General features: G+C 42.5%; 1 protein-coding gene across 24 annotated transcripts in view; it reads right to left on the bottom strand.

The window, feature by feature from the left end:
* Positions 1-27,979, bottom strand: part of KALRN (kalirin RhoGEF kinase) — a 690,448-nt gene that overhangs the window by 218,914 nt on the left and 443,555 nt on the right. For all 24 annotated transcript variants that reach the window (XM_031662269.1, XM_031662306.1, XM_031662320.1 and 21 more), the window contains 8 exons: positions 25,401-25,470; positions 22,808-22,897; positions 17,644-17,736; positions 12,184-12,295; positions 9,534-9,724; positions 8,994-9,095; positions 7,532-7,674; positions 4,029-4,131 (listed from right to left, as the gene is read on the bottom strand). In XM_031662269.1, the coding sequence (XP_031518129.1) occupies positions 4,029-4,131; positions 7,532-7,674; positions 8,994-9,095; positions 9,534-9,724; positions 12,184-12,295; positions 17,644-17,736; positions 22,808-22,897; positions 25,401-25,470 (904 nt within the window). The remainder of the gene's footprint in view (positions 1-4,028; positions 4,132-7,531; positions 7,675-8,993; positions 9,096-9,533; positions 9,725-12,183; positions 12,296-17,643; positions 17,737-22,807; positions 22,898-25,400; positions 25,471-27,979) is intronic.

The raw sequence follows: 27,979 nt of genomic DNA, 5'->3' as shown, positions 1-27,979 counted from the left end.
GGAGGTTTCCAAGTTACAGACCCTAGGTGAGAAATAAGAAGTGGTGCTGGGCATTGGTCTTCTGCTCCCAATCTTGTATTTTTAGCAAGAATCTGGATGAAGCTACAGAAGATACATTTATCCAATACTGCAGAGAGATATGGCTAACACACTGGACAATATAATTTGTATTCAATACATTCTAGAATACTGAGATGGAACTAAATAAGAGAAAATCTAATAGACGTAAAGTAGCCTACACTCAGGTTACTAAGTCACCCGCCCGACTAAGGACAGTCCATAAAAAAGGTCATGGAGATTTTATGAGCCAGCACTGGACACACATGCGAAACATGGCATGCCGTCTTAGGCAGGATCTGCAAATAGCAGCTAGTCCTAGAACAAGGAGCCATGTTTACATTAGTTAGAATACTTCTGCAGTATTATGTACCTTTTAGATGTATTTATATTTAGATATATTTATAGGACTCGTTTTATACAGAAATTACACACTGGAGTAAATCCAGATGAAGGCAACCTGGATGTGGAAGCATCTGAAAAATATATAAATATAAGGAACAGACACAGAAACTGAGGACTTCTAAACAGAGATGATTTGGAGAAAAGATGTGACAAGCATCTTTCAACACTTAAAGCCTTAAGAGCTGCCACTAGCAAAATGTGGTACAATTTGAGCACTAAAATTAATACATGATGATAATAGACTATAATTAATTAAATAATAAAATAATCCATGAGCCAATGCTAACAGCAAATATCCAAACCTTAGATTCGAAGGGCTAGCAGATGGAAAAGAGAGTAAAGTTATTTTTATAGACAGGTGAGTTGAAGCTACATCACTTTAGGTCTAATACAGAAAAGAACCTGCTGACAGTTAATAAACAATAAAACCACAGGGCAGAACTAGCTCAAGCATTTTCAAAGATCCTCATAGTCTGCCAAATAATTGTGCAGTCTTATTCATAGTATCTAAACCTTTGCCCTCTAGTAAGAGTGGGAATTAACCTTTACTGAATATCTAATGGTTATCAAGCAAATATTTTACGTAATCTTTCCAATAACTTAGTGAGATACGTATTATTATCTCTCCTTTACAGAAAAAGGAAGGTACAGTAACCTATGCAATGTGACACAGAGTGTCAGAGCTGGGATTTGAACCTAGGTATATCGAACTCCTTCCACCACACCACAGCGTACGTAACACACATGGAGTGGTTGGAGGAGACCCTGGAGCCGCCACACATCAAGCTGGTGTGTCATGACTCTTTAATGGTTATGCTTTCCTCATCTACTCAGCCAGACAGGGAAACTATTACTATCATTCCTCTGGATTGTAAGAGGAAGACTGGGGCGGTTTTTCTAGAAGTCTATTGTTAGATGAGTCTGAATTGGGTGAGATATCTCCACCCACTCCCCTCCCACAGTGCCCTTGTTTGCCCTTCTGTTGAATATGAGTCAGTTTACCTGATCAGTCCACTTTGTTAACTTCCTCTTTTTCAGAGACTGTTCACCTGACCACTTAGAAACCAGGGTTCCCTGGCAGTCTAGAATAGTTAGGGGAAAATCTGACACTGCTGATAACATCTACAAGTTCAAACATACCAATGAGTGATTTAACGGATGAAGGAAAGTGCAGTCACAGAGGACACATGGCTGCCCTGTTATCACCGTTTTGTGTTAGAAGAGTAAGAACATTTAAATTACAGTGCATAAGCCTAGAATGATCTTCCCCTTATTTTGAAAGTGTGACTATGTCTAAGGAATTTTCTAGATTTTGTATACGGACATAACATAGAATCTCCTACCTTCTGCTCATGTCTCCTAAGGCCAGAGAAGGTAATTGGGATTTGATCTTTCTTTAGCATATTTAAAAACGCAATGTTCATATATCTGTCTGCTTTCAGACCACTGGTTTTAGCTGCCTCTTCCTCCTGGAGTTTCCTGAGACCAGTCATTTTGTTCCCTCTATTTATTTATTTATTTCACAAGTATCTCCTGAGCCTCTCTGTGCTGCGTGTCAGGAGTACGGCAATGAAACAGACAGACACAGCTCTTGCCTTCATCAGGGCTCAATGACCTGGCTATTGAGACAGACATGAAACAAAAAATTACACAGGTAGAGATTCACACTCAACAAAGAGTCCACATCTCTCTACAGCATCCAGCACAGAGCTTGGCACATGATGGGTGCTTCTACATGAATATGTGAGTGCTGTTTCTGTGAAATATGCAGAAAAACTGACCAGCTGAGTTCATCCTAGCATCTGAATTCAACGCTTTGACTTTCAGAGTGGGGGAAAACTGGAAAAATCAGGAGATCTGTGTTCTAGTTCCTGCCTTCCCACAACTACTAGCATTGTCTTGGGTGAGTCACTTAGTTTCTCTGAGCCTGCTTGCTTACTTGTAGAGTAAAGTCTAAGTACAAGGACCCCTCATTAATAGTAAAATGGCTGCTGTCAGAGGTCTTCTAGTCCAGCCCCACACACCTTGCCAGAAAGACAAGGCATAGCTGGAGCTGAGGTCTTCCTAAAACAAATGGCTCTAGCATAGGGGTCTGTGTCAAAGTCAGAGCTGCTGGGAAGATGGATTAGCAGCTGGAAGGCATGAATTCCCTGGACCATGACACTAATAATCTATGTCTGAACATGGGAAACACTGCACTTGACTTACCACCCACTGACTGTTTAAAGACGAACACTTTTTATACGCTAGGAACACTAGGTTGTATTTCTAGACAACAGGTCAGAGGAGACAGGAAATTACAGACATGGTTTTTCATTGTATGTTTTTACAAGTGGAAAAAAAAAACTAATTTTCCATCCACTCTGATAGTCAGTAGAAAATGGCTTAAAAACTTGAGGGCAGTTGTCAGAATTACCTTGAATGACCTTGAGCACTAGTCTAAAGCATGATTAGGGTGATTTGGCACCATAATTTCAGCAGGTTCGGGGCACAGTCCCCACACTAAGGTCTCAATGGTTTTTTTCTCCCAGCAAGAAAAAATAGGAAAAATCCTAATGAATGCAGATCATCTTTAAAAGAAATACCTGTAACTTAGAAAACTAAGATGAAGCAACGACACAGCCTGCTGTCTGAGCCTGAAGGAGCAGGCCAAAATACTAGGTCTGAATAAACTAGGGACAAATAGTCTTTGGAAACCCAGAACTTCATTAATAAGATCACTAATAGGCAGCAAAAGATTATCTCATACTCTTTGAATTCTGGAGTAAGCAAATGAGAGAAGGCTCAGACATGGACCCTTTCTTCCCCCTCCTACAGATTCCGGCGGTTGCATTCCTCACCTACCTGGGGCAAATACACAGAGCCTTTGCTACAGTTTCTTTTCTTTTGCTTTCCCATCAGAGCTACTAACTTTTGCTTACTTGCTCCAAAATGTTAGAAAGCAAGTGGCCAGGCTTTCTCACACAACAACTACATCCTTCACATAGCACTTCCTGGTCCTCCTGTCTCTCAGCAACTGAGCCCCAATAATCTAGCCAGAGGAAAGCATCATTTCCACTAGACTCCCTTTGGATAAGAGGCTGCTACCAAGCAGCATCTCTGTGGCCATTTCCCAAACCATTAAGCTCGGTCTAACTTTGAGATGAACTCTTCTCAAATCACTGTAAATTTGAGCCAATCACAGCCACTAAGGTCTCAGGACACTATCCCAATTCAGCCTTCCTGAGATCCGTCCTCCCAGAAGGCAGGGCAGCCCAAGAAGCCCAGGTGGGGCATCTCAGAAAGAGAAGAAACCTAGACTCCCTCACTACTCAGCCTGTCCACTTTTGTTAAACTCTCCCAACATGAGAGGTCAGCCTGAACCACCGCAGTCTTCCATCCCCTCAGACCAGATCTCGTGCTGGGACATGCCTCCTCCAGCCCTGTTCTTTCCCTCTTGGCACAAAGAGACAACTGGCTCCTGAAGGTAGGTTCCATAGTGAGAGAAATTCTCTAGGGGTACCTCTTCAGGGGTGGTTGAGCCATCAAGAAGTCTCAGGGGAAGGAAGGTTAGGACTCTGTCCTACCTTGTCACTGTCCACTGTGTTCTGAGAGGTCCTAGAAGCAATGGAGATGGTGTCTGGTTGGCTGCTCCCATCCCCCTGGCTGTCAATATCCTCCACTCCATCCCTGCAGGAAAAAGAGAAAAAAAACAGGGGTGGGGGTGGGGGGAACCACTGTGGGTTTAGAGCACACAAGGATTTCCGGTTGGGTGGGCAGAGCAGCGCCTCGCACTTTCTAGCAGGGATTTGTCTAAAATTATCCTGCTAAAGAGAGTGGCCCTATGCGATTTTCAGTGATGTCACTTCTTGCACTTAGTAAATACATAATCACTATGTTGATAACTGAACACAAAATGACCCCCTTTCCCAAAACTCCTCCAGCCCATGCTGCAGAGGGGGTGTATGTATATGTGAATATATATACACACATATATATATATATATACATTTGGGAATGGGTCTATAACAGGCAGTAGGAAGATATATATCCTACTTAGAGCCTAGGCTTCTATTCAAGTGATTAGGTCATTTCAATAATCCCAAATTCAGGGTATTCAAGTTTTTGTACATGCTGTAATTAGGATGAGGGTTCATTTACAGTTGGCCTATAAAGAAAACAGAAGTGATAAGATTTCTTTTATTTTTTCATTTTTATTTTTTGAGATGGAATCTCATTCTGTCGCCCAGGCTGGAGTGCAGTGGTGTGATCTTGGCTCACTGCAACCTTTGCCTCCCAGGGTCAAGCAATTCTCCTGCCTCAGATTCCCAAGTAGCTGGGATTCCAGGCTCCTGCCATCACGCCCAGATAATTTTTGTATTTTTTTGTGGAGATGGGGTTTCACCATGTTGGCCAGGATGGTCTCAAACTCCTGACCTCAAGTGATCCGCCCGCCGCGGCCTCCCAAAGTGCTGAGATTACAGGTGTGAGCCACTGCACCCAGCCAAGATTTCTTTTAAACTTAAGTTTCTTCTGTTCAGGAAAACAGGTTGAGTGGAATATTGTCTCCAGGGGCTATTATCTTTGGGAAATTCCTGCTATTGGACCTTCAACTCCTGGGTGTGGAGAAGGAATTTATTGCCTTCATCTGGCTGGGTTTTGAGGATCTCATGCGTGTTTATGATGATTTCTTATCAATACAGACGGCCAAGGCATTTTCTCAAAGATTGGAGAACAGTCACAGGTTCCACAGCAGCTTTGGAGCCAGCTGTGCTGCTGTGTGTCAGCTAAGACCATCTCCTGAGTGCACCCCCGGCATTTAGACCCCTTCCTGGGCCCCGGACCATACAGCTGTCCCACTCCCACATTCTTTCAGCTCTCCAGCTGTAGAACTGTGCCCCCATCCTGTGTCGAGCCCACAGCCATGGCCAAGAGGGACTGGATGTCTGGAAACTGATGAAGGCTGCAAGGTCTGTGCCAGGAAAAGCTGGGGGAGATGTGGGGTTAGGGTTGGGGTTAGGTGAATTAGCACAGGAAATGACAACTCTTCCAATGGGCGCTTTTATAAAAGACACCCTGATGCTGCTTGTGGAGAAGTAATGGCATCAGGGGGACAGGGAAACTGAAAGCCTGAGAATCCTACCACATGAACAAAGTGCCACAAATAATGAATTCACCTCAAAGGGTTTAAATGATTACACTCTGGTGTACATGTGGATGTATGTGGATGTGTGTGTATGCAAGTACCCAGGCATGTGCACATGTATACACACAATGTCTATTCATCATAAAAAGTATTTTCTCCCACCCAGAACTCTTCTAAGTCAACTGCTCTCTCACCATCATTTGTGGGCTTGGGAAATGTCAATTTATTTTAATAACATAAGCCACACATTCGTAGGAAGGAAAATCTGCTGTAAAAAGAATTTATGTGACGCATTTCAAAACCAAAAATAAAGGACTTTTAGATCATCTGTTGTTTTGGATTAACTGGGCCAGTGCTCCCCGTCATGTGTAGACAGTTGAGAGCTGGCTGTACTTTCTGCTTCCTGCTATTCTGGCCCATGGTGGGCCCTTCTGGTCCACTCCAGATGAAGTAACTTCTGGGGGATGTGGGGAGCCCACCTAGGAGTGTGGGTAGTATTCCCCAACCAATGAACTCCTCTATAAACTGTCCCCATATCCAGGAATCCAAGATAATGGAATTATAGACTACCTGGTTATTCTCTGCAGAGTATGCCAAGGTTTCTCACCCACCCATCACAGGACAAGAGAAAAGGTGGGAGCGGAGAAAAGTTAGGGGCATTTCCAAGATACACATTTCCCATATTCTAGAAATGCCCAAACTCTCCTACTATAGGAAAAAGGGGCAATGTCAGGGTAAATAACCCTAGTCAGCCTCACCTGAGTATCCTCTCTCACTATGATCCTAGACCACCATTTCTTTACACTTGTTTCCTTTCTAATTTCTTTATTAAAGTATGGATTCCCTGAGGCATGGCCTGTCTCCACTGCTAGACTTTAGTCCACCCCCTCTTTACCTGGACTCTGGACATAGATAACTGACATCAAAATGATCCCTCCCCCAGAGTAGTTATAATTCCTCCATGCAGCACTGAGGAGGTGACTTTATCCTGGTCATGCAGGTCTTGGGGCTTCTGCCCCACGGAGGTTTCTCTACCTTAGTCACATCCTTCTTTTGGCTACCACCTTGCTCAGGACCAATGCTGCTGCTGCTTCATAGGCCCTGAAATGGCTCCCTACACTGCTTGTCCTGGTTGGTACCTAAGGGTCAACTAAATCCTCCAGCTTTATTCCATTCAGGTACAGGGGAGGAGGGAAGAACCTGTTACCACCGATGACCATCTCTGTTAGAACCCTGTTTTTTTTCTTCAAAATGTATGTGAAGTTTTTGTATGCTTTCTTTGGAAGTGTCCCCCAAAAGAGTCATTAGAAGTGTAGGTGTCACATGGAGACTTGGGAAAGACATACTTAAGAAGTCATCCATGGGTTTAGAGGAAACTGGGATTCAGAAGGGTCCAGAAAGATACAAGAAATAAGTCCTCTTCTGCCCATTGACATTGCTTATCATAGGTGAATGAAAGCGAGGTCTCTGTGGGTGTTGCAATAAGAGCTGCAATGAAACCACCACTCCACACGTTACAGTACACAAAGCCCTTTCACTATCCAACCAGTCCAGCGTTCCTCCACTCTAGGGCTCATCTAAAGTCCCCTTTCTTTGAATTCTTATCGCATTTATGATCCCTATTGGTGGTTCTTCTGGTCTATTTCATGTGTGAGACATGGCTATTAGATGGCTCTTAAGGGAATCGACTCATCTTACACTTCCTTTAATCTTACAGCACCTAGCAGAGTGTTTATCAAATAAGAGGTGCTCAGTGAAGCCCTGCTGAATTTGACACTCGTGAGATGCTTAAAGATGAGATGACTCATCCTAGGTGGAACTCACAGGCCTTCCTGGAAAGTGCTACTTGCAGGGCACATCCCCCTTCAGAAGCAAAGATTCATCCCATTCCCACGCCCAGAAGCCTGTGAGGCAGGCAGTGCTGGAGGGAGAGGCGTTTGTTACCTCTTACTATTGTTCCTCTGTTTGGCTGGTGTTTTGGGGAGCTGAAGTGGCTCCTTTAAAGCTCCTTTCAGGTGAATGATCCTTTCTTGAATCACTTCTCGAATGTTCTTGATCCACTCCTGCTTGGTTTCGATGTTGGAGGCCTAGAGTGCCACAGGGAGAGAGACTGAGAACCCCAACTCCCATCACCTCGCCAAAAACAGCTCTCAACCCTCCTGCAGTCTTCATCTGTTATTTTCAAGGATTCCAAATGTCTGGGGAGTTTATTTATCATTTCATACTTATGACTCTTTAATACCAGAAACAGGCTTCTCCAACTCCCAGAACAGTGCTCTGACCTCAAGACTCAATGCAGAATTACTTGTATGAGAGTAATGGTCAAAGTATTTCATAACCCATAAGGCACTGACCAATCCTGATATCTGCCCTGGAGCTGGAACAGAATCTGGAAGTTCCCCCTGGGACAGGGATTAACACCTGGGTTGCTAGATCCAGGGGAGGTCTAGTGGGCACTGGGAGGGGCAGCATCTACTTCCCAATCAGTATGGATATATGTCAGGATGCTCACCTAGCATGGCTCCACAGACTTGAACTGACTAGCAGTCAGTCCTGGGCTTGTGGCAAGCTAACTCTGTTAACTAAGGCACTGCTATCATTTTATGATGATTCCATTTGTCTTGGTAAAATTTTTTTTCTGGTAATTCTGCCTCACAACAGGTAGCAGCTATGCTGGCAGTTCAGAGTGAACAAGTGTGAAGCTTTTGTCGGGGTTGGACCATCTTTTCCTTGGTGATGGGCACTTTCCTGACAAGCAAATGACTGCTGGGAGCTCCATCAGCTGCATGATCGCTGCTCAGCCAGGCTAACATCACTGCTGTGCCCCAGAGAGCTGCAATGACTCCTCAAGGCCATCCTCTAATGAAAGGCCCCCTCTTGACACTTCTCCCCATCAGCATGGTCCCCATACTAATGTGATTTACTAGGGGCTCAAGAACATAGGTTCCCAGGGAATAAGGTCCATATCTTGTACATGGTTATCCCCCACCACACTAGGCACTATACCTTTTACACAGAAGCTATTTAGGAAAAAATGTCAAATGAATGTAGAGCAAATCAAGGTGCCTTTTGTCAAAGGGTCAATTGTTCTTGCCACTTGAAGGAGGACATACGGACAGAGCACAGTTTAAGTGGGCCCTGCTGAGCTGGCCCCGCAGGCCACTCCCTGCCCTCTTCCCTGTTGGTCACACATGTGCATGCACTTGAAGAGACCATGCATCTTTGAGATTCTGGGTCTACCTTCAGGATAGAATTTGCTTCTCAATACTCATGTGATGCTACCATTTCCAAGAGAGGCCCATGGCTCAGTAGAGTCTCTGCGCCTTAGCTTTTAGGCATCACTTGCCTACCCCTACTTCTATTACCCCCAACCCTAATCTTGTGCCTAGCAGAGAGCAGTACTTACTTTCAGCACTGTTTTATTGTCTGAGGATGGGGTGCGCCCAGACCACAAGGCGAATTTGCAGGGATCGCCCTCCACGTGCTCGGTCACACCCAGCTCTGAGGTCTGTAGACAGGAAATGCCTGTGAGAGGCGGGGAAGGGGAGGGCAGTGGGGAAACTTAGGGCTGGGGTGGGAAGGGAAAGGCAACAAAGAGGAGAGGACCGAGGGAGGGGCTTCTGTCAATCAAACTTTAACAGATTGGATATTCTGTTCATCTACCCAGGATGGAAGGACCTACAGGCACGTGCCTGATTAGCAGGTACCAGGGAGGGAAGGTGAAGAGGGAGGTGCTAAAAGCAAACAGAAAGAAGAACTGTGAACTCTAAAATGCAGACGTGGGAGGTGAGTGGGGTGCTTTCCAAATAGGAGACATTTTCATTTGTCCAGGATGGTTTTGGTGTGGAGGCCAGGGAGGAGATGAGATGAGTGTGTCCAGATCCCTTCCTGCCCATGGGTTCTATGAAAGCAGGGAGTCTCGTCTTATCCCACCTGCCCCACCTACCAGTAGCTTGTTCTTGTAAACATATTTCGTGTGTCCTGAAGAGTCTTTGATTTCCTTGCTAAAAACCAAGGAGATCTCAAAGAGGAACAAGTGCCGCTCCCGCCCCTTCCGGATCAGCGACTTCGGGTCCCACACTTGAAAGGCATCCTGGAGAATCAACTCCCCCTGCACATCCAGGTTCTCGTCGAACCCTGAAAAACATCCATTTTCACCCTGTGGAGTTTCTCTACTGCCACAGTCAGGGGGACCATGTTCCACTCCCGTCTTGGAGAAAGGCCTCTCTTATTGTTAGTCCTCAGTTCCTAAAGGGTTTTTCTCTCTTTGCTAACTCCAGAGACTGCTGAACACTTCCATAGACATCTCTGGGCATTGCAATTAGATCTCTCCTGACCCCTTCCTGCACCACGTCTTTTATATACATAACCAATATTAGTGGAATCTCCTGCAAAGGTCCTGTGCAACCTCACAACTTCACATACCCACGGTTGGCCTCCTGCAAGGGCAAATCCCATAGCTCCTTTGTCCTCCACAACTTTCTACTGTTCCTGACTTGCAGCTATGAGTAGGGCTGAGGACAAACACTTCCTGACTGAGTATCTTCAGTTCATCTTTATTTGTCATATTACCTTAATTCTCTTCATTCTTCTTCTTCTTCTTTTTCTTTTTCTTTTTTTTTCTTTTTCTTTTTTTTTTTTTAGCACAGTGGCATGATCATGGCTCACTGTGGCCTTGAACTTCCAGGTTCAAGTGATCCTCCCACCTTAGCTTCCCAAGTAGCTGGGTCTATAGGTACATAACACCATGCCCAGGTAATTTTTGTTATTTTCTGTAGAGATAAGGTCTCTACAGACCAGCTGTTGTTGCCCAGGCTAGTCTCGAGCTCAAGAGATCCTCCCACATTGGCCTCCCAAAGTGCTAGTATTACAGGCATGAGCTACCGTGCCTGGTCTACCTTAATTCCTATATTCCATTTCTAGAATTCCCCCCTTTGATTGCTTTGCACAAGACTTCAACAGTTTATATTTATACCACTTTATACAGTTTATATTTATACCACTTTAAGTTTTTAAGAGAGGCTCTCAAACTTTAATGTGCATAAGAATCACCTGGAGAGCTTGTGAAAACACAGATTACTGCCCACCCTCCAACCTCCCCAGATATTCTGATTCAGTAGGTGTGGGGTGAGTCCATGAATGTGCACTTCTGACAAGCTCCCAGGTGCTGTTGCTGCTGCTGGTAAACAGACCATGCATGGAGTAGCTGGATCCAGAGCATAGGTCAGGGACAGACTGGAGGAGCTGGGTACTTGCAGGTACTTCACGGTGGGGTGGAGGTGAAGGTATGAACAGAGAGGAAAGGAGTGGAGAAACTGTGTCAACAGGAGTACATTTAGATTGTTCCTGCTCAGCCTAAGGAAAATAGCCAGGGCTCCTTTGCTCTAAGAATTGAGGCTTCTGGTGCTAAGGATTGTCCAGGAAATATGGAGACCATATCAAGTCTCCTAAGGTGGTGGTGGTGGTGGTGGTATTGGTGGAGTAGGATGGAGTCCAGAAGAGATGAAACAGCCACGTGTTTACATATTTGCAACAGACTATACACATTTCCTTTAGAACCCATTAAAAATGTTAATTTTTTTTTTTTTTTTTTTTTTTTTTTTTTTTTTTTGAGATGGAGTCTCACTCTATCGCTCAGGCTGGAGTGCAGCGATGCGATCTCGGCTCACGGCAACCTCTGTCTTCTGGGCTCAAGCGATTCTCATACCTCAGCCTCCTGAGTAGCTGGGATTACAGGCATGCACCACCACAACTGGCTAATTTTTGTATTTTTAGTAGAGACCGGGTTTTGCCATGTTGGCCAGGCCGGTCTCGAACTCCTGACCTCGTGATCCACCCACCTTGGCCTCCCCAAAAAATGTCAAATCGTAACTCATCTAACAAATTCCGCCCCAGTACGGCTGCTCTGCCCACTCACTCTGCAGTGTTAAGATGACTTTACTGGAATCTTACTCTACAGGTTTCTGGTCCCAAGAAGATAGTTTCAGCTGACTGAAGTCTTATCAGAGTTGTTTGGCTGGACTTACTAACCTTCTATGAGGACAACATGCTGGTTGCACAAGAATGTGAATGTATTTAATGCCACTGAACGGTATATTCAAAAATTGTTAAAATGGTAAATTTATGCTATACATATTATGTACATTTTACCATAATAAAAAAATGAGCATAAGGCTGAAGATGGTATGTTTTTTGTGTGTGTGTCTGTGTGTGTTTATGTGATCAGGATTTCTGTTCATTGTGATGACCAAGGCGATGCAATGCAGATGCTACACAAACAAGCCTGCTGCGGGTTGGGAGCTCTAGCACACCAACAGTGGGGGTAATGGCCTGTCCTGGACTCTCTCATGGGCAGCAACATGTCCACATAACCTCCAGTGGCTTAGGCCTGGTCCTTCCTGGAAGCAGGGTGCTAGCCAGGTTGGTCCTTGTGGAGCCCCTCTCACACGACAAGGGCCTATGTAACTATTTGTCGTTTCTTCTCTCTTCCAGCCTTAGCTTTTTTTGTCTAACTTCATGCCACTTCCCTCTCATGATGCAAGTTCCCCCGTCTTAAGGAAGAGAGGAGGCTTCCCCAGTGTGGGGAGGACAGCTACCTTCCAGCATGCTGACATGCATGGCATCATTGGCTTTCTTTGGGACACTGAGCATCACTTCCAGGCCATCCTTGAGCTCCCCTTTCCCTTCTTCACAGCAAGTCAAAAGTTCCTGGGGAAAAAAAAGTCCAGACACAATTAGGGCCATCTCCTCCAGCTTCCTCCCACCACCTAACCCACCAAAGAAATTACAGACCAGCTTCGCTCTCTGTAATGGTTCCCTCTGAGCTATAAAGAAAGTGAAGTGGGGTAAGGGGTTATGTCCAAGAATTCAACCACAATTTTTCTCTCACACTGAGCATTCTCAGCCCAATCTAGCCCAAACTAACTCAATCCAACCCAACTCCCAAATGGCTTGATCTGTAAGTCAGCAACTGAGGCATTCTCTGTCACTGGACTGCCCTCTTAGGGAAGGGACTACCCCGGTAAAGCACAAGAACAGAGGTGCAGTATTGTATAATCCAATAAAGAGAACAAAGAGAAGAATGAGAAGGATAAAGGGAAGATAAAGAGTGTGCTACGCAGCACCCATATATCCCTGCATGCTTACTGCTGACACCACTTTTATTTACAAGCCTCTACAGCCTGAATGCTGACTTCCATCCTACTGGGAACAACCCGAGGTTGCAGACTTAATAGGCTTATGACACCCCAGAGTAATAAAATATTTTTAGATCATATGGATCAGGAGTTCCTAATCTGGGGCCAATAGATGGGCTTCCAGGCTATTTCACTGTCAGATGAGGTAAGTGCGATTAAGAGAGATAAAGTGATTTTCCTCAGGTTATAGAACTCAGTGGAGGCTACGCAGAGGCCTGAATCCAGATCCCCCGAATCCAAGTCTGGCACTTTATCCACCACATCAACCCTGTCTCTCCTATATTCTGTCCCCCATTGAGGCTTCCAGAGGCAATACCTTCTTTCTTTTACATCCTGGGGAGCTGGGGAGTATGTCCTTTCTTTTGTATTTCCTCACTGGAGACTCAGTCATCACCATCCCCATAAAATATATACAGTATTTGGTTGGTGGAGAAAAGATCATTTCCAACTATCTTAAGAATCATAAGACTACTTGGAATGATTTTTGCCCAAACCAGAAGAATGTTGGCTTTTCATTTTTCCTATCAGGGTCACTGTATCTTGCTCACTTTGATACTGGGAAGGGAATGGTTAAGCAACAGATCTGCAATCCATACTCTCTCCTCCAGGGGGCGGGGGATGCGTGTTGAGTGGAGGTGCTTTTCCCAGAAAGAAAGAAGTTCACCAGATCAAATCTTGTAAACACGTTAATGACAGACCTCTTGACAAATAACCTAATGGTACTTGCTAGCAAAAGAGGACTTATCTAGGAAATGCTTTTAATAGGATAAATCTGGTCTGTCTAGGGCTTCTTATGGTAAATAATCCTAGAATCTGTGGCTTTAGAGGCATGGCTCTCTGGAAGGTGTCACATAAGCTACGCAGCTATCTAAGTAAAAGGGGAATGTCTTTCATGACCAAATGACTCTCTTCAGGGCAAGTGATACAATGTGACATACATAATTTACAGACCTTGTAGATCAATCTGGCCTCAGCACGTCCTGATGCTGCAAGAAAAGGCTTGGAGTTGCACTGGTGGTCCTGGCCCTTTCCCATGTCACCTCTGTCTTGGAATTACTTGTATCCTTGAAATTAGTAGTCAAGCTTTATACTTGGTAAGATATCTAATTAGTGAGAGTCTGATCTAAAAATCTAATCCTTAGTGTTAGCTTGGATACACTCCCATAGGAATAAGGGAGCTTTGAGAGTCCAAAGAAGAAGTGCGCCCCCTAGAGCACATGTTTGGGAGGGAGAAGTGATCAGTGCTCAGCTCTGTCCTTGGCTCCAGTCAGTACAATGTCATTCTTGTTCAGAAAGTGATATTGACTTCTGCCAACCTAAAGTTCTCAGATTCTCCCACCCCTTTCCTTATTTTAACCTTCCCAATCTTATTTTCATACATCATCAAAGAAAATCCTGAGGTAAAACATAAGAGAAAAAACAAGAAATATGCTTCAGTTTGTGACAGAAAACACGAATTAGTTTAATCCCCCCTGCCCAAAACAATTGAGCAAGTCTACCAATCTACCAGCTGGGCCAATAAATTTTCTCTGATCCTTGCTATACTTTGTGATAAGGAGAAGGCTCCACATTTAATTTAGGATCCTTTTGTAAAGCCACAGCAGATTTACATAAAGAATACTGAGCACTCTGACATAAAGTTTCTACTTTCACGCCATATCTAAAGTGATGAACCCAGAGGATACCGATAATTAAATATGCATTTATTTGAAATAAAACTGACTTTATGAAAATAAATCCCATATTATTTATTTATAGTAAAAGCTCAGCAAACTATTTTTCTCTTACTCAGCAGGCACTCTGCCAACAGCACATTTTAAAAAGACCAAAACTATCTTCTTTTCTTTTTGAGACAGAGTCTCGCTCTATTACCCACGCTGGAGTGCAGTGGCTCGATCTCAGCTCACTGCAACCTCTGCCTCCCAGGTTCAAGCAATTATCCTGCTTCAGCCTCCTGAGTAGCTGGGACTACAGGTGCATGCCACCATGCCTGGATAATTTTTATATTTTTAGTAGAGATGAGGTTTCACCATATTGGTCAGGCTGGTCTTGAACTCCTGACCTCAAGTGATCCACCCGCCTTGGACACCCAAAGTGCTGGGATTATAGGCGTGAATCACTGTGCCCAGCCTGTTTTCCAAAAAAAAAAAAAATTTACTTCCTCACAATCAAATTCCTGCCACTTTATTTTTCCACTTCTTAGCTACCTCTATAGGCACCTCTTCCTAAAACACTCAATTCCAGAACAAAGTTCCAGAGCCCACTCCTTCAACTGCCTACAGCAAAACACAAGCTTATTCTATCCTCAACTTCCCTCCCTTGTCTGTGCCACATAATTCATCCTAGGGGGCTTATACCTTACAGGATTAAAGGGAGAGGTAAAAAGCTATATTTCTTTTAGAACTGCATCTTAGTTGATTTAAGACACTGGGAGTGTGGATAGTTGAGTCAGCACTGGTTTGTCTTTCTTTCCTTTTTTTTTTTTCTTTTTAAATTCACAACCCCACCAATTCCTGAAAAACCTTTGGGTGGGATACGTACATTAAAAACCATAAAAATCAATTTTAAAAAGTCTATTAGCAGAAGAAAAATAATTTCATTTTTTATTTTATTCATTTTTTTTTTTTTTGAGACGGAGTCTCACCCTGTTGCCCAGGCTGTAGTGCAGTGGCATGATATTGGCTCACTGCAGCCTCTGCCTCCGAGGCTCAAGCAATTTTCATGCCTCAGCCTCCTGAGTAGCTGGGATTACAGGCACATGCCACCATGCCCAGCTAATTTTTTGTAGAGACGGGGTTTTGCCATGTTGGCCAGGCTGGTCTTGAACTCTTGACCTCAAGCAATCCACCTGCCTTGGCCTCCAAAAGTGCTGGGATTACAGGCATGAGCCACCAAGCCCGGCCATGAAAAATAATTTTAAAAGGCCAAGCATTAAGTGGGATAGGAAAGAAGAAGATAATTATACACAAAATCTGGGCTAAGGAGATTCTACTGTAAGCAACCACAAAATTCAATGCCAACTTTCTAATAGCCACAGGTAAAGAAGGGCCTGAGCACCTGTCATTTAAAGACAGAAAGTATATCCATTTTTCAGGAGAGAGGATTCCCTATGCCCCTGTCCTGAGGTCTCACAAGAATTTCTTGTGAGCCTTTATATAAGAAATTTCAAAAAACAAAGAAGGGAAAGCAGTTCTGCCAGGACAGCTGGGGTGCCTACACACTCTTTTCTCACGCTAGTCCTCAGTAAAGGCCGAGGGTGTGATGTCCAGTTGTAACACTTTAAGCCATTTCTGCAGGGTTGGATGGCTGGAATCCTGGAAGCAAACGCCCGTAGCCTCTTCTTGGAGATGAGGAAGGAGAAGAATTGCAGGGAGGAGGCTGAAGGGAAATGATGTGGCACGGCCCCACTCTGACTCAGAGGACAGAAAACCCTACCAGGGCACAGGCTCCTGCACCTTCACTGCACTGCTGCCCTCACGCCTCTCATCACGGAACCTCAAGTGCTAAGCCAGGGAGATTCCATGGGCTAGGAATGGTGAACTCACTCCAGTGTGACTAGAATGGCGGATTTGAAATTAGACTGGTTTTCAAGTTCAGTGAAACAAGATTATGCAAATGTTTGCAGGCATCTCTAAACAGGAGCTGAATTACATCAGATTTTCTCTGAAATTACACAATGTACTTATAACATGTCCCCTACTATCCCTTTATCTTTGCATTAAAGGAGCATCCAGCAGTATATTTCAAATGAGGGAAAACTCTACCCCTAAACTTTAGGAATTAATATAGATGGGGGTTATTTAACTACTTGTGTCAATTCCCCAGGCTTTCTGTGGAAATGACATGATTTTCAGTGTATCAATGCATTCTTATATGAGAAGGATCAACTCAAATTACTTAGTGTTTTGCATATTTGGTTATTTAACTTTTAAAGAAAAGGTTTTGAAGGAAGATCCAAATATCTTGGTTGGCTCCAGAAGAACCCCAACATGCGAGAACCTACAGATATAAGAATACTCTTGTATTTTAATATGTACCCTTTGACTATTTTCCCTCAAAATCCTCATCGTCTTGGCAAACACAGAGATTAAGACAATGGTAGGTGCCACTCTGGCCTCAACTATCCATGTAAACTGGCACTGCCCTTAGGACTCTGACCTTTTATTTATTTATTTATTATTATTATTATTATTATTATTATTATTATTTTGAGACTGTGTCTCCCTCTGTCACTCAGGCTGGAGTTCAGTGGCGTGATCTCAGATCATTGCAACCTCTGCCTCCTGGGTTCAAGTGATTCTCTTGCCTCAGCCTCCCGAGTAACTGGGATTACAGGTGCACACCACCACCCCGGCTAAGCTTTTGTATTTTTAGTAGAGATGGAGTTTCACCACGTTGGCCAGGCTGGTCTCAAACTCCCAGTCCCAAATGATCTGCCCACCTCAGCCTCCCAAAGTGCTGGGATTATAGGCACGAGCCACTGTGCCTGGCCAGACTCTGACCCTTGATTTCATCAAAAGCAGGGGCTACCAGGAAGAATCTGCTTTTATAAGGAGGGACAAGAAAGCCTCTAGGAGCCAGTCAGTGCCTGAGAAGGCAATTGCTAAAAGTTCTGCAGTGGTAGGTAGATGAGAAAATAGTCACAACTTATTCCTGCTCCCTTTTCTTCCCTTTCTGCCTTAAAATAGGCATCTGGAATTCCATGGGATAGGACAGCAATGCCAGTGTGGGCTGAAGTTCTGCTCTAGGTAGAAGAAAGGTCTTCAGGTGGAAGCATTCCCATCCTTACGGGCCAAAGCTGGGACTCCCTTGCCATAGGCGGTAGGCAGTGGAGGGGGATGTGGAGGGGAGGGGAGGTACCTTCAGGAGAAGTTGATATTTGGTGATCCTTTGGACAGGCTTAATTAGGTAGGAAGAGATGGAATTGGCCAGACCATGCCGTTGCTGTATCTCCTGCAGGGATGAGAACAAGGTGCAATTAGACACAGAGGGGCATGTGTATGTGTGTGTTCTGAAAGGAGAGAGGCAGGGGTCAGAAGAGAGGAAGAAAGAGAAAGAGGTAGACAAGTTTGAGAACATGTTCTTTGATAGGGAGAGGGAGTAAAAAGAGAAACAAAAGAGACCAAGATGGATATAGAGAGAAAATAGGAGAGAGACGGAAAAGGAAGAAGGGTTAGGGAAAGAAGCAGGTATGTGAAACAAATAGAAATTGAACAAAAATGGAGAAAAAGAGCAGTGGAAAAGAGAGCAACAAGGTAAATAACAGAGCAGAGGGTAAGGAGAGATGAAGTAGGAGTGAAACGAAATCAGCTCCAAAAAGGGGAGAAGAGAGTACAGGGAAGGCAGAGAATGAGGCTCTGACTTCCATTCTGATGGCTCCTGATGAGTCTTTCCCTGCCCTCAGTCACCTTAAAATAGCACATGGATATATCTCCTTTATTAATACCATCCTTCTCTTTAAATTTAACACATCCCAACTTAGGGTCATCACTTTATTTCTTATAAATGTTTCATAGTGATCCATGGCACCTCCTTCATTCTTCAGGTCTCCTAAGCTAGAAACCATGGAGTCAATTTTAGTCATTTCTCCTCTGTTATCCCTGGTGACAAATCTTTCCTTTCCATTTCCAGGGACATCACCCTCATCACTCACGCCCAGGCTAAGGCCATGGCCTCCAATTGCTGTTTGTGCTTCTAGTGTCTCCTTTTATTCTCTATCCTACCTCCAAAATGATCTTCTACTCCCCAAAGTCTAGGGGTTATAAACAGCAGAAAAAGGTACATTTTTGTCCCTGTCCTCAAAAAGCTTACAGTCTAGCTGAGAATACTCAACGCATATGAACTAGAGATCAACAAAGGACAGTACAGGAAATGGTACAGCCAATAAAAATGGGAGAGATTACTGGGTTTCGGAGTGGCCAGGTAGTTAGTAGAGACAAGGCCTCAACCTCACCTGGGGCTAAGAGGTGAGGTGGGCAGGTGGGGTGGGTTAAGTAAAAGGTTGGAGAAATGACACTCACTTACATCAAACACAAAATGTATCGGCTGAAATAATCATTGTATGTTTACATGATGATGAGGACCATGACTGAATGGTACAGAGGATGCACACCCACCTTCCATAAGAAGTGAAAAATAAAGTTAGATATGCAAGGCTGGGTCATTGATGGGTTTGAGTTAGAAAAGAGTTAGGATATGAGGGTAAGTTTTTCAATGGAAAAGCATCACAGATCTTAAAGAGAAGAAATGGGTGGGGCATGGTGGCTCATGCCTGTAATCCCAGCACTTTGGGAGGCCGAGGCAGGAGGATTGCTTGCGTCCAGGAGTTCAAGACCAGCCTGGGCAACATAGCCAGATCCCATCTCTACAAAAAATACAAAAATTAGTTGGATATGGTGCCACGTGCCTGTGGTCCCAGCTGCTTGGGAGGCTGAGGTCAGAGGATTACTTGAGCCCAGGAGGTCAAGGCTGCAGTGAGCTATGATCATGCCACTGCACTCGGCCTGGGTGACAGAGAGAGACCCTGTCTCAAAACAAACAAACAAACAAACAAACAACAAACAACAACAAAAAAGAGAAAAAAAAACACATGATGAAAGTAACGTTTCAGAAAGAGTAATATATATCTAATAGCAACATGGGGGTAAATCTTGGAGAAATAGACAGAGACAAGTTACGAAGCTATTGCAAAAGCCCAGGTGTGTAGATCTGAGGTTACCACATGATCCAGCAATTCAAATTCCAGGTCTATGCATGAAAAACCCAAATACCCATGAATTGATAAGTGGAAAAACAAAATGTAGAATATTCATACAATGGAATATTATTTGGACATAAAAAGGCATGAAGTTCTGATGCACGAAACAACATAGATGAACCCTGAAAACATTATGCTAAGTGAAAGAAGTCAGTCACAAAAGACCATGTATTATGACTCAATTTTTATGCAATGTCCAGGCAAGGCAGATCTATCTGCAGTGACATAAAGTACATCACTGGTTGCTTGGGGGTGGGCGTTTGTGGTGGAGCGCTGGGAGGTGATGGCTAAAGGATACAGGGTTGCTTTGTGAGGTGATGAAAGTGTCCTAAAATCGACTGTAGGGATGGTTGCACATATCTGTGAGCACACACACAAAAACACTGAATTCATACTTTAAATGGGTGAAATGTATGATATCTGAAATCATCTCTCAGTAAAGCTGTTATTTTAAAATAGGTTCACGTATGCAATGTAGGGGCATGCCCTAAGCTAGAATTAGTGAGAATAAAGTATTAGGAAGAATAAAAGAAATATTTTAAAGATGGACTTGATAGGACTTGTTATGGGGCTATGAAGAAGGGTGGAGGAGAGATAATAATAATTTTAAAAATTATGCCATTGCCTATAAGAAATGATTTCTCTCCCAGAAAGTAGTAATTTTGTCACTATTTGCCTCTTCCCCGAGGTGTGTAGTTACAAGGCTTGTTTGAGGATGATGGGCAAAACAGCTGCAGCTTGACTCTCTTCAGGCAACTGAACCTTGTGAGTTTATCTGGGAGCTTTGGCAAGAAAGCACAAGCAACAATTCACCTTTGGCACTCTTTCCTCTCTGACAAAAAGCCCAGCTTCAGGAAGGCTGCATGTGGAGCAGAGAGGGAGGGGCCTACATCAGTCAAACCAAGCTTAGACATCACACCCATGCTGTTCTCACATTTAGGGTCAAAAATTCTGGATCATGTGAATGTGTAAGCCTTTCTAGGACTTTAATTCTCTGCATTCTTTTTACAGTCATGGATATTAGGTGACTGCGTTTATTAAAGGTTTATCTCATTTCTAAATCTCATTTATAGAATGAGGGCCTAAAGCAGATGGTTCCTAATTGTAGAAGTTAGGGAAACTCTTCTGATGGAATGAAAATAAGCTGCAAAGATTATGCCTTTTGGAAAGTTTTGAAAGCAATCCAGAGAGTCTACTGTCCTCCATTCCCACTTCCAGGGCAGACTTGAAGAACTCATACTGGACCGGTTTTCTGGCTTCCATCAGTCTTTCCAACTGATGTAGAGGTTCACTAGGCACTATGTCGGAAATGGGGTATAGGGTGGGAAATCTGGGGATACATCTGACTTATCAAAGCATAGAAATTGGCTAGAAATGGGGATGAAAGGTAGGTAGGACTAAGGGAAAATATAGTCTGGTGCCAGGCACTGAGATGTGACAAAAATGAATCAGGCATAACGTCTCAAGGAGCTCACAGGTGGAGGGAGATGTGAGTAACAGAAAGGTGCATTGTTAACCTGCCAAAAGGCAAATCATTATAAATGCTATGACAAACAGACAAAGTACAAAGGAAATGATTCATGCAGGAAGTAGCATGTGAACTTTAATGGATAGGAAGAATTTGAAGAGAGAGAGAGAGAAGGGTGTGTGTGTTTGTATGTCTGTATTGTGTGGAGGGGACACAGTCTATCCTAGGCAGAAAGAGCAGTGTAAGCAAAGATGGGGAGCAGAAGAGTTTGAGGCATGCTCAGAGCACAGGACATGTATGTCAGAAAAGTGCTAAGTGGAAGACAGGACACAATGCATTTAAAACTTCAAAAAGACCCTTCTGGATATTGCTCATGAATAATCAACAGAAGCATCCTAAGAGAAAAAGATTCTCAATCAGATGTAAGGGTGGCATAGGGCATCTAATATGATACCCAATAATATCAGGTGAGAGAAGCACTTTTCTTGGGTTCTTCTGTGATGCCAAATCTAACCCAAGATATTCTAGTGTGGGACACATAGAGCCATTTCCATCTCAATGCTCCGTTAAAAAAATTATGTGCGTTTTTCCTCATCTGGCTTCTTTCCATTCAAGAGTCATTTCCTTACTGAGCAATATGACATTTGTAGAATCATTTCTGTTGAGGCAGTGCCAGGCTAGAAAGATGCTCAGGGAAGGTGTCTTTTGTACACTTGAGTACAAGAGCCATGTTTAAATGTCTTTATATTCTCCACGGGGCCTAGCCCACTATCTTGCATACAGTAGACATACAAAGATTTATGAAAAAAATGAAAACAGGTAGGCAGAAAGATAGACAGATAACCTTTAAAAAGTGCTGTTTCTAGTTTCTGTCACTTCTGATATGACTGCCAAAATGGCCTTCACTGCTATAGTCCGCCTCTCACTAAACTTTCTTTTTTCCCCAATTTCATCTTTCCCTCTTATTCATCCTTTGAATCCTGCAGGGCCCCCTTTGATTTTGCTTACTGTAAAGCCAATAGGTCACTCTCTTTGGGAACCAGCACTAAATAGATCCCACCATTCCTCAACAGGATTGTGTCATCATTCCAAACCAAAGGATCTGACAAGGCACATCAGCCTCATTCTTCTCCTGGCTTCTGTTACAGCAGAGGTGTTCAGCCCTGGCTGCACATCACTGTCACCAGAAACTTTAAAATATTCCAATGCTCAGGCCACAGTCAGGCCAATCACAGCAGAACCTCAGGCATGGGATTCAGGAATCAGTTTTTTTCAAAGCTCCCCAGGTGATTCCAATGTGTAGCCAAGGTTGAATCAATTGCATTAGAGAACTGATTCTCAAACTTGAGTGGACTTCAGCTACCCAGAGGCCTCCTTATAACTCAGGTTGCTGGGCTCCCGCTGAGAGATTCTGATTTAATAGACGTGGACTGAGGTCCAAGGATCACACTTTTGGAAACACTACGTTTGTGAGAGCTGTATGTGAAGCAGAAGTGAAATATATTAATCAACCACTGCATCATAGTGGGCCTTCTCTAAACATGTGCTTTATGGCTACCTAGGTTTGGTGTGGAGGCATGGAGACAAATTTGCCTCGTCCACAATCACACTGGTCAAGATAGGAAGGGATAAAACAAAATACATATACTGGTTTTTTTTTTTTTTTTCCATGCTTAAGGTTTGGAGTGGCCAGTAAAGAAAATTTAGGAAAAAAGGATAGCTAAACATCCATCATGCCAAAGCAGAGAAGCATTTCCACCTGCTCATCAGCTGCTCAAGAATAGAAAACCACAGCTTACATCAAAGAAGGTGCCCGCATGCTCCAGGATAAGCTGGTTGGAATCAGGCTTGTTTTTACAGTAGGTGACATACATCTGAAATTTGTCTGCCTAAAAAGAACAAAGATGATAATAGATAAGCATTCATTAGTTGCTCCCTTCTGTCCACCATACTGAATGCCCCAGCAAGGGCTATACAGTCAAAACCCTCAGATGCCAGAGTCTAGATTTTCTATGGCAAATGTTCTATGCTCATCCAGCCTCCATGGTCTCCTAACAGACATTGGGATGTCTTTTTCTGTCAGTATGTACAGAAAGCTTCTGGAACTGAGCTCATTTTAATACTAGTTTGTGCTAGAAAGAATCAGAGAAAGCAACTCATATATCCGGACATATTCTGAAGTTAGACAGAACTTACTTACAGATTTTACCCTTTTTTGATTATCTACAATTGTGCTCCCCATCTTGAAAAAGGACAGCATTTGCTCTGAATACAAAAACAAATAATGAAGATAAAGTATGATCTCAGAGGTAGATCTGCTTGTACTCTAAATGTCTCCATTGGACAAAGGTGGAGGGGCATGGCAAGGAACTATGCCATCCCCAACCTCCCAGAGCAATGACAGGGAAAAAGCAAGCAGAGTAACCCCCTGGGCAGAGGCTAAACAATGGTTCCTAACCAGATTGTTACTTCAAGCCAAGAACCTTATGGCTGGGAGAAAATTCAAGACTCTCAAAACTCTCTGGGTTAGTGTTACTGGGAAAGGTATGTGTATTTTGGCCAGCAAATACTTTTCTTATTTGGTGGAATGCTACCCATCTCAGTGCCTTTGGAACTTTGTGTTGGCATCCTCTTCTGAGACAGCAGCCCAAATAAGTGTTTATTACAGCAGGTTTCATTTATGCTAGCATTGTTCTAAGAGCTTTACATGTATTAACTCATTTGGTCCTTATGAGACCTCTATACAGTGAGTTCTGTTATTATCCCCAGTTTGCAGATGAGAAAACTGTGGCACAGATTGATCAAGTGACTTTGAATTCCCGCAGTTAGCAGGTAGCAAGTAGGGTATCTGACTTTAGGCTTTTTGATCTTGACCACTGCCTTTTAATACATTACAAACAACTTCTTCTACCCTTCATTTCTGCATTACACTCATATATTAAGATTATGAGACTTAAGAAAGTCACCTTGGGGTAATTCTTGGTAAAAGGTGAATATTTTATCCAATCACAAAAAAATTCTGAAACCAATTTTCAGGGCTATACACTACCTAGGAGGTTATTCATCATCCCTAGGAGATGATGATAAATCATTCTTATGACTGATTGTAAAGGAAATCCACAAATTTCATGAAAGAAGATGCAAAAAAACCCCTTTACTTAATGGTCAATCTTGTCATTCTCTATGTTGGTTGTGCAAGGAGTCATAAATTATTTATCAGCATTAATATGAGCTTTGCATTGGCTCATCTATTTAGAGGTAGAAAATGTATTAGGAAAAAATAAAATGGTAGCTAAGACTTTCTGAAGAAACAAGAGTGCTTGAAAGCAAACGTTAAGATTTCATGAAAAAAAGCTTGTCTGGGAGTCAGGTCTTGAGTTGTGGGACTGACTGTGATATTTATTACGTGTCAGTGAACTAGTCAACCTCCGATCTCATCTGAAATTTTCCCATCTTTAAAATCTAAAACATAAACATAGTCCTGCCTACCACATAGGGCTGTTGAGAACATAATCTCTCTGAATCATGAAGACACTTTGAAAGGCAATTAGCCCCTTATGGGTGGAAGTTATTATCAGGTAATTACGAAATAGTAGAACGCTTGACCCCGGGGGAAGACTTGCATGTTTGCACTCAGTGTACTAAGTGGACTTCCCTGGAGATGTTTGCATTCACATATTGTACATGAGCCTGAGTTCAGAATAATGCGGAGTGGAGAGCCAATGAAGACTAATGTTTCAGTTTATATAATTAGAACCCGGTACATTCAGTCCCTTTACTTGGCCCATGACAATAGCATGAAGGAGGATGACCAGGCACTCATCTTGTGGGTCAGAATTGGGATGGATACCCAAAAAATCTGTTTTTCTCTATTAAAGAAGAAAATGTAACCAACGGTTAGGTGGAACCCAAAGGATACATGCTTGAGGAGATGGACACCCCACCCATTCTCCATGATGTGCTTATTTCACATTGCATGTCTATATCAAAGTATTTTGTCTACCTCATAAATATATACACCTACCATGTATCCACAAAATGAAAGATAAATTTAAAAAAAATGGTTAGGTGGCTTCCTAAAGTTCTAATTCCCTAATCCATATCCTGTAACAATAGCTAATGAACTGAGCTGATGCAGTTCCTCTGCCAGGGGTGGTAGTCTTGTTCCACTTTTCCAACCTCACAGTTTTAGAAAGTTCTTAGACAGCTTAAGACGGAGCTTAATCCTGATGTCTAAGAACTTTTCCCAAGGCTTCTCTCAGACCTACTCGTGGTCCCTCTCAGTAGCCCCTGGTCCTGTGTGAGACTGGCAGTGACCCCAGTCCTTAGGTCAGGCACTGAAGAGTGGTGCCATGTGTATGGGCAGTGGGAGAAGGATTTCAGGTAGGTTACCCAGGTAACAAAGCAGTGTCCCACATCCTCAGGCAGTTGCTCGTACTTCTCCAGCTCTTTGAGGAAGATGCTGCAAGAGGAGAAAAAGACTGAATCAGACACCTCTGTGCAGCTGACCCCCCGAGGACTGCACTGAGGCCAGCACAACCATAACTTCTCAATTATTTACACATGGCTTCTCTACTGTCTAAGCGACAGATGGCGAGGTGCAGTTTTTAATGTTGGAACCAATTTCATTAAAATGTATGTTAATTGATTAATTACTGCTACTTAAAATAATATTCTTTCTCTTGGGGTGAACATTTCTAGGAGTGAAAATAAATAATAAAATATTTTATTTGTGTTGGACTTTTTATTAGCAAGTAAGAATCTACTTTTTTACACAAGTAATCTAAGCACATCATAAATATTTTAAATAATAGAGATATTTCAAAGAAACAAAATAAAATATCACTATCCCAGAGATAAAGTAGAAAAAAATTCAGCCTATACTGGCCTCTTTCTAATTTTTGGCCTCATCTTCCACCAGTAGCCAATCTGTACTAAAAACTATGTATTAAACAATGTTTTATAATACAGACACGATTAGGAAAGAAAATTTAGTGAGTAAAAAGTCACACTACATTCCAAAGCTGAATCGAATTACAACTGAATTATCTGCCAGTGTGGATATCTGTGCCATGGCTCCTTTCCATGTTAATAAATAATAAATAAATAGTTACACTGACTTCAAAATAATGTATTAAATCATTGGTTTGGGTTCAGAGGATATAAATTCTAACAAGCCAACATTATTAGAATGGTATTTGCTTTAAAAAACAAAATATTTTTCAAATAAAAAGTGATTATGAGGCTTTGGGGACACATACTGACAGAAGCGGAATTGCTATGATCTTTACAAGGAACAATTTGACAGTACCGATTAAATCACGAATGTGCTTATCTTTTGACTCTGCAATTTGAATTCTGGAAATTTTCCTGTAGTTATGTCTATGCATATAAGATGATTTATATACATGAGTATTAACTGTGACACTGTTTACACAAGCAAAAGATCGTCTGTAAAGAACAAGGTATTTAAACTATGGTACATCCACAGAACTATACACTATGCAGCTATGAAAAAAAGACACAGCTCTCTATGTTTTCATACAGAAGAACTCTTGGAGAAATTAAGTGGAAAAAGGTACAGAAGAATATGTAGAAAATGCAACTTTTTGTCTTAGTAGGAATTACGTGTTCTTATTTCCAACCCAAGAAACTAAGAAAAGACTTCACCACAGGGAAGAAGGTAAAGGAACAGAATAGAAGTCAGTGGCAGACAACACTTCTCAATGTTTACTTTTCTATCTAATTTTGATTTTAAAACTGTGAGAATGCATTACCTTCAAAAATTGAATTAAAAGATAAATGATACAAAGTGGTTCTGCATTACTCTACTACTTACCTGTACCATGGAGGGGCAAAATGTTATTTGACTAACTTTACCTAGCTTCTATTGTCCACACATTTTGGCAGTATAATTAATTACAAGTGGTTATGGATTTCATATATGTGTTGTGCGTTCTTCCTTCAGCGACATAGAATGACATTGTTTGGAGTTTAAAAATAAATATGTGCAATTAAAAATGTTTGGCAAGTCCTATATGGAAAGCCAAAACGCTAACAATAGTTGATGGGATAATAGATGACTTCTTTGTCCATCTGTAATTTAATTTTTTCTACAATAAATGAGCATTGCTTTAGTAATAAGAAAAGAGCCATTTAAAAAAATCTGGGGGACTCCTAGCAGTAACCAGTTTGTCCTTACATATGTGATTTTAGAGTATTCTGACCTGAATCATAGAGTAATTATAATGATATTTGGGCTTCAGAAATGCAAATATGTAGTGCTCAAAGTCAAAAAGTATCATATTTGTTGCTACCTTTTAAAGAACTACAAGTGACACATTTAAACTAATATGTACTTAATATGACCATTAAATCGCAAATTTTAAAAAGCACTATATAATGTTATAATTGAGGATCAAACTTAGGTTAAGATCCAAAGGGAAATATACTTTTTTGTTGAGAAAAGAATCAATCTGCCTCATCATCATATATATGCACACACACAGGTACACACACACACACACACACATATCTAGATATGCACACACACACACATACACACAAACACATTTCAATTTAAAATTAAAAACATTTTTTTAAAATAATAGAGATGAGGTCTTGCCATGTTGCCCAGGCTGGTCTCAAACTCCTGTGCTCAAGCAATCCTCTTGCCTTGGCCTCCCAAAGTGCTGGGATTACAGGTATGAGCAACTGTGCCCAGCCTGGGCCGTTCTCCCTTAAGAATAGTCAAAGAAATGGTAAAACAGCCTGGATCAGGACATTCCACACACAATATAAAACTGTTTTATTGTTTCAGAAGTGGCAAGTATACCCATGATGACTCAAGGAGAACCATTACTTGACTTATGACCCAAGGTCAGTTGGTCTGGTCACTTTAATTTGAAGTAAACAATGATAATTATGTCTAAAGAATTGAACATTGATAGAGAGAAAGACAGTGCTAGCAA

The sequence above is a fragment of the Papio anubis genome, chromosome 2, assembly GCF_008728515.1.
Source record: "Papio anubis isolate 15944 chromosome 2, Panubis1.0, whole genome shotgun sequence".
NCBI classification, from domain to species: Eukaryota; Metazoa; Chordata; class Mammalia; order Primates; family Cercopithecidae; genus Papio; species Papio anubis.
This window is presented reverse-complemented; position numbering and strand designations above follow the sequence as displayed.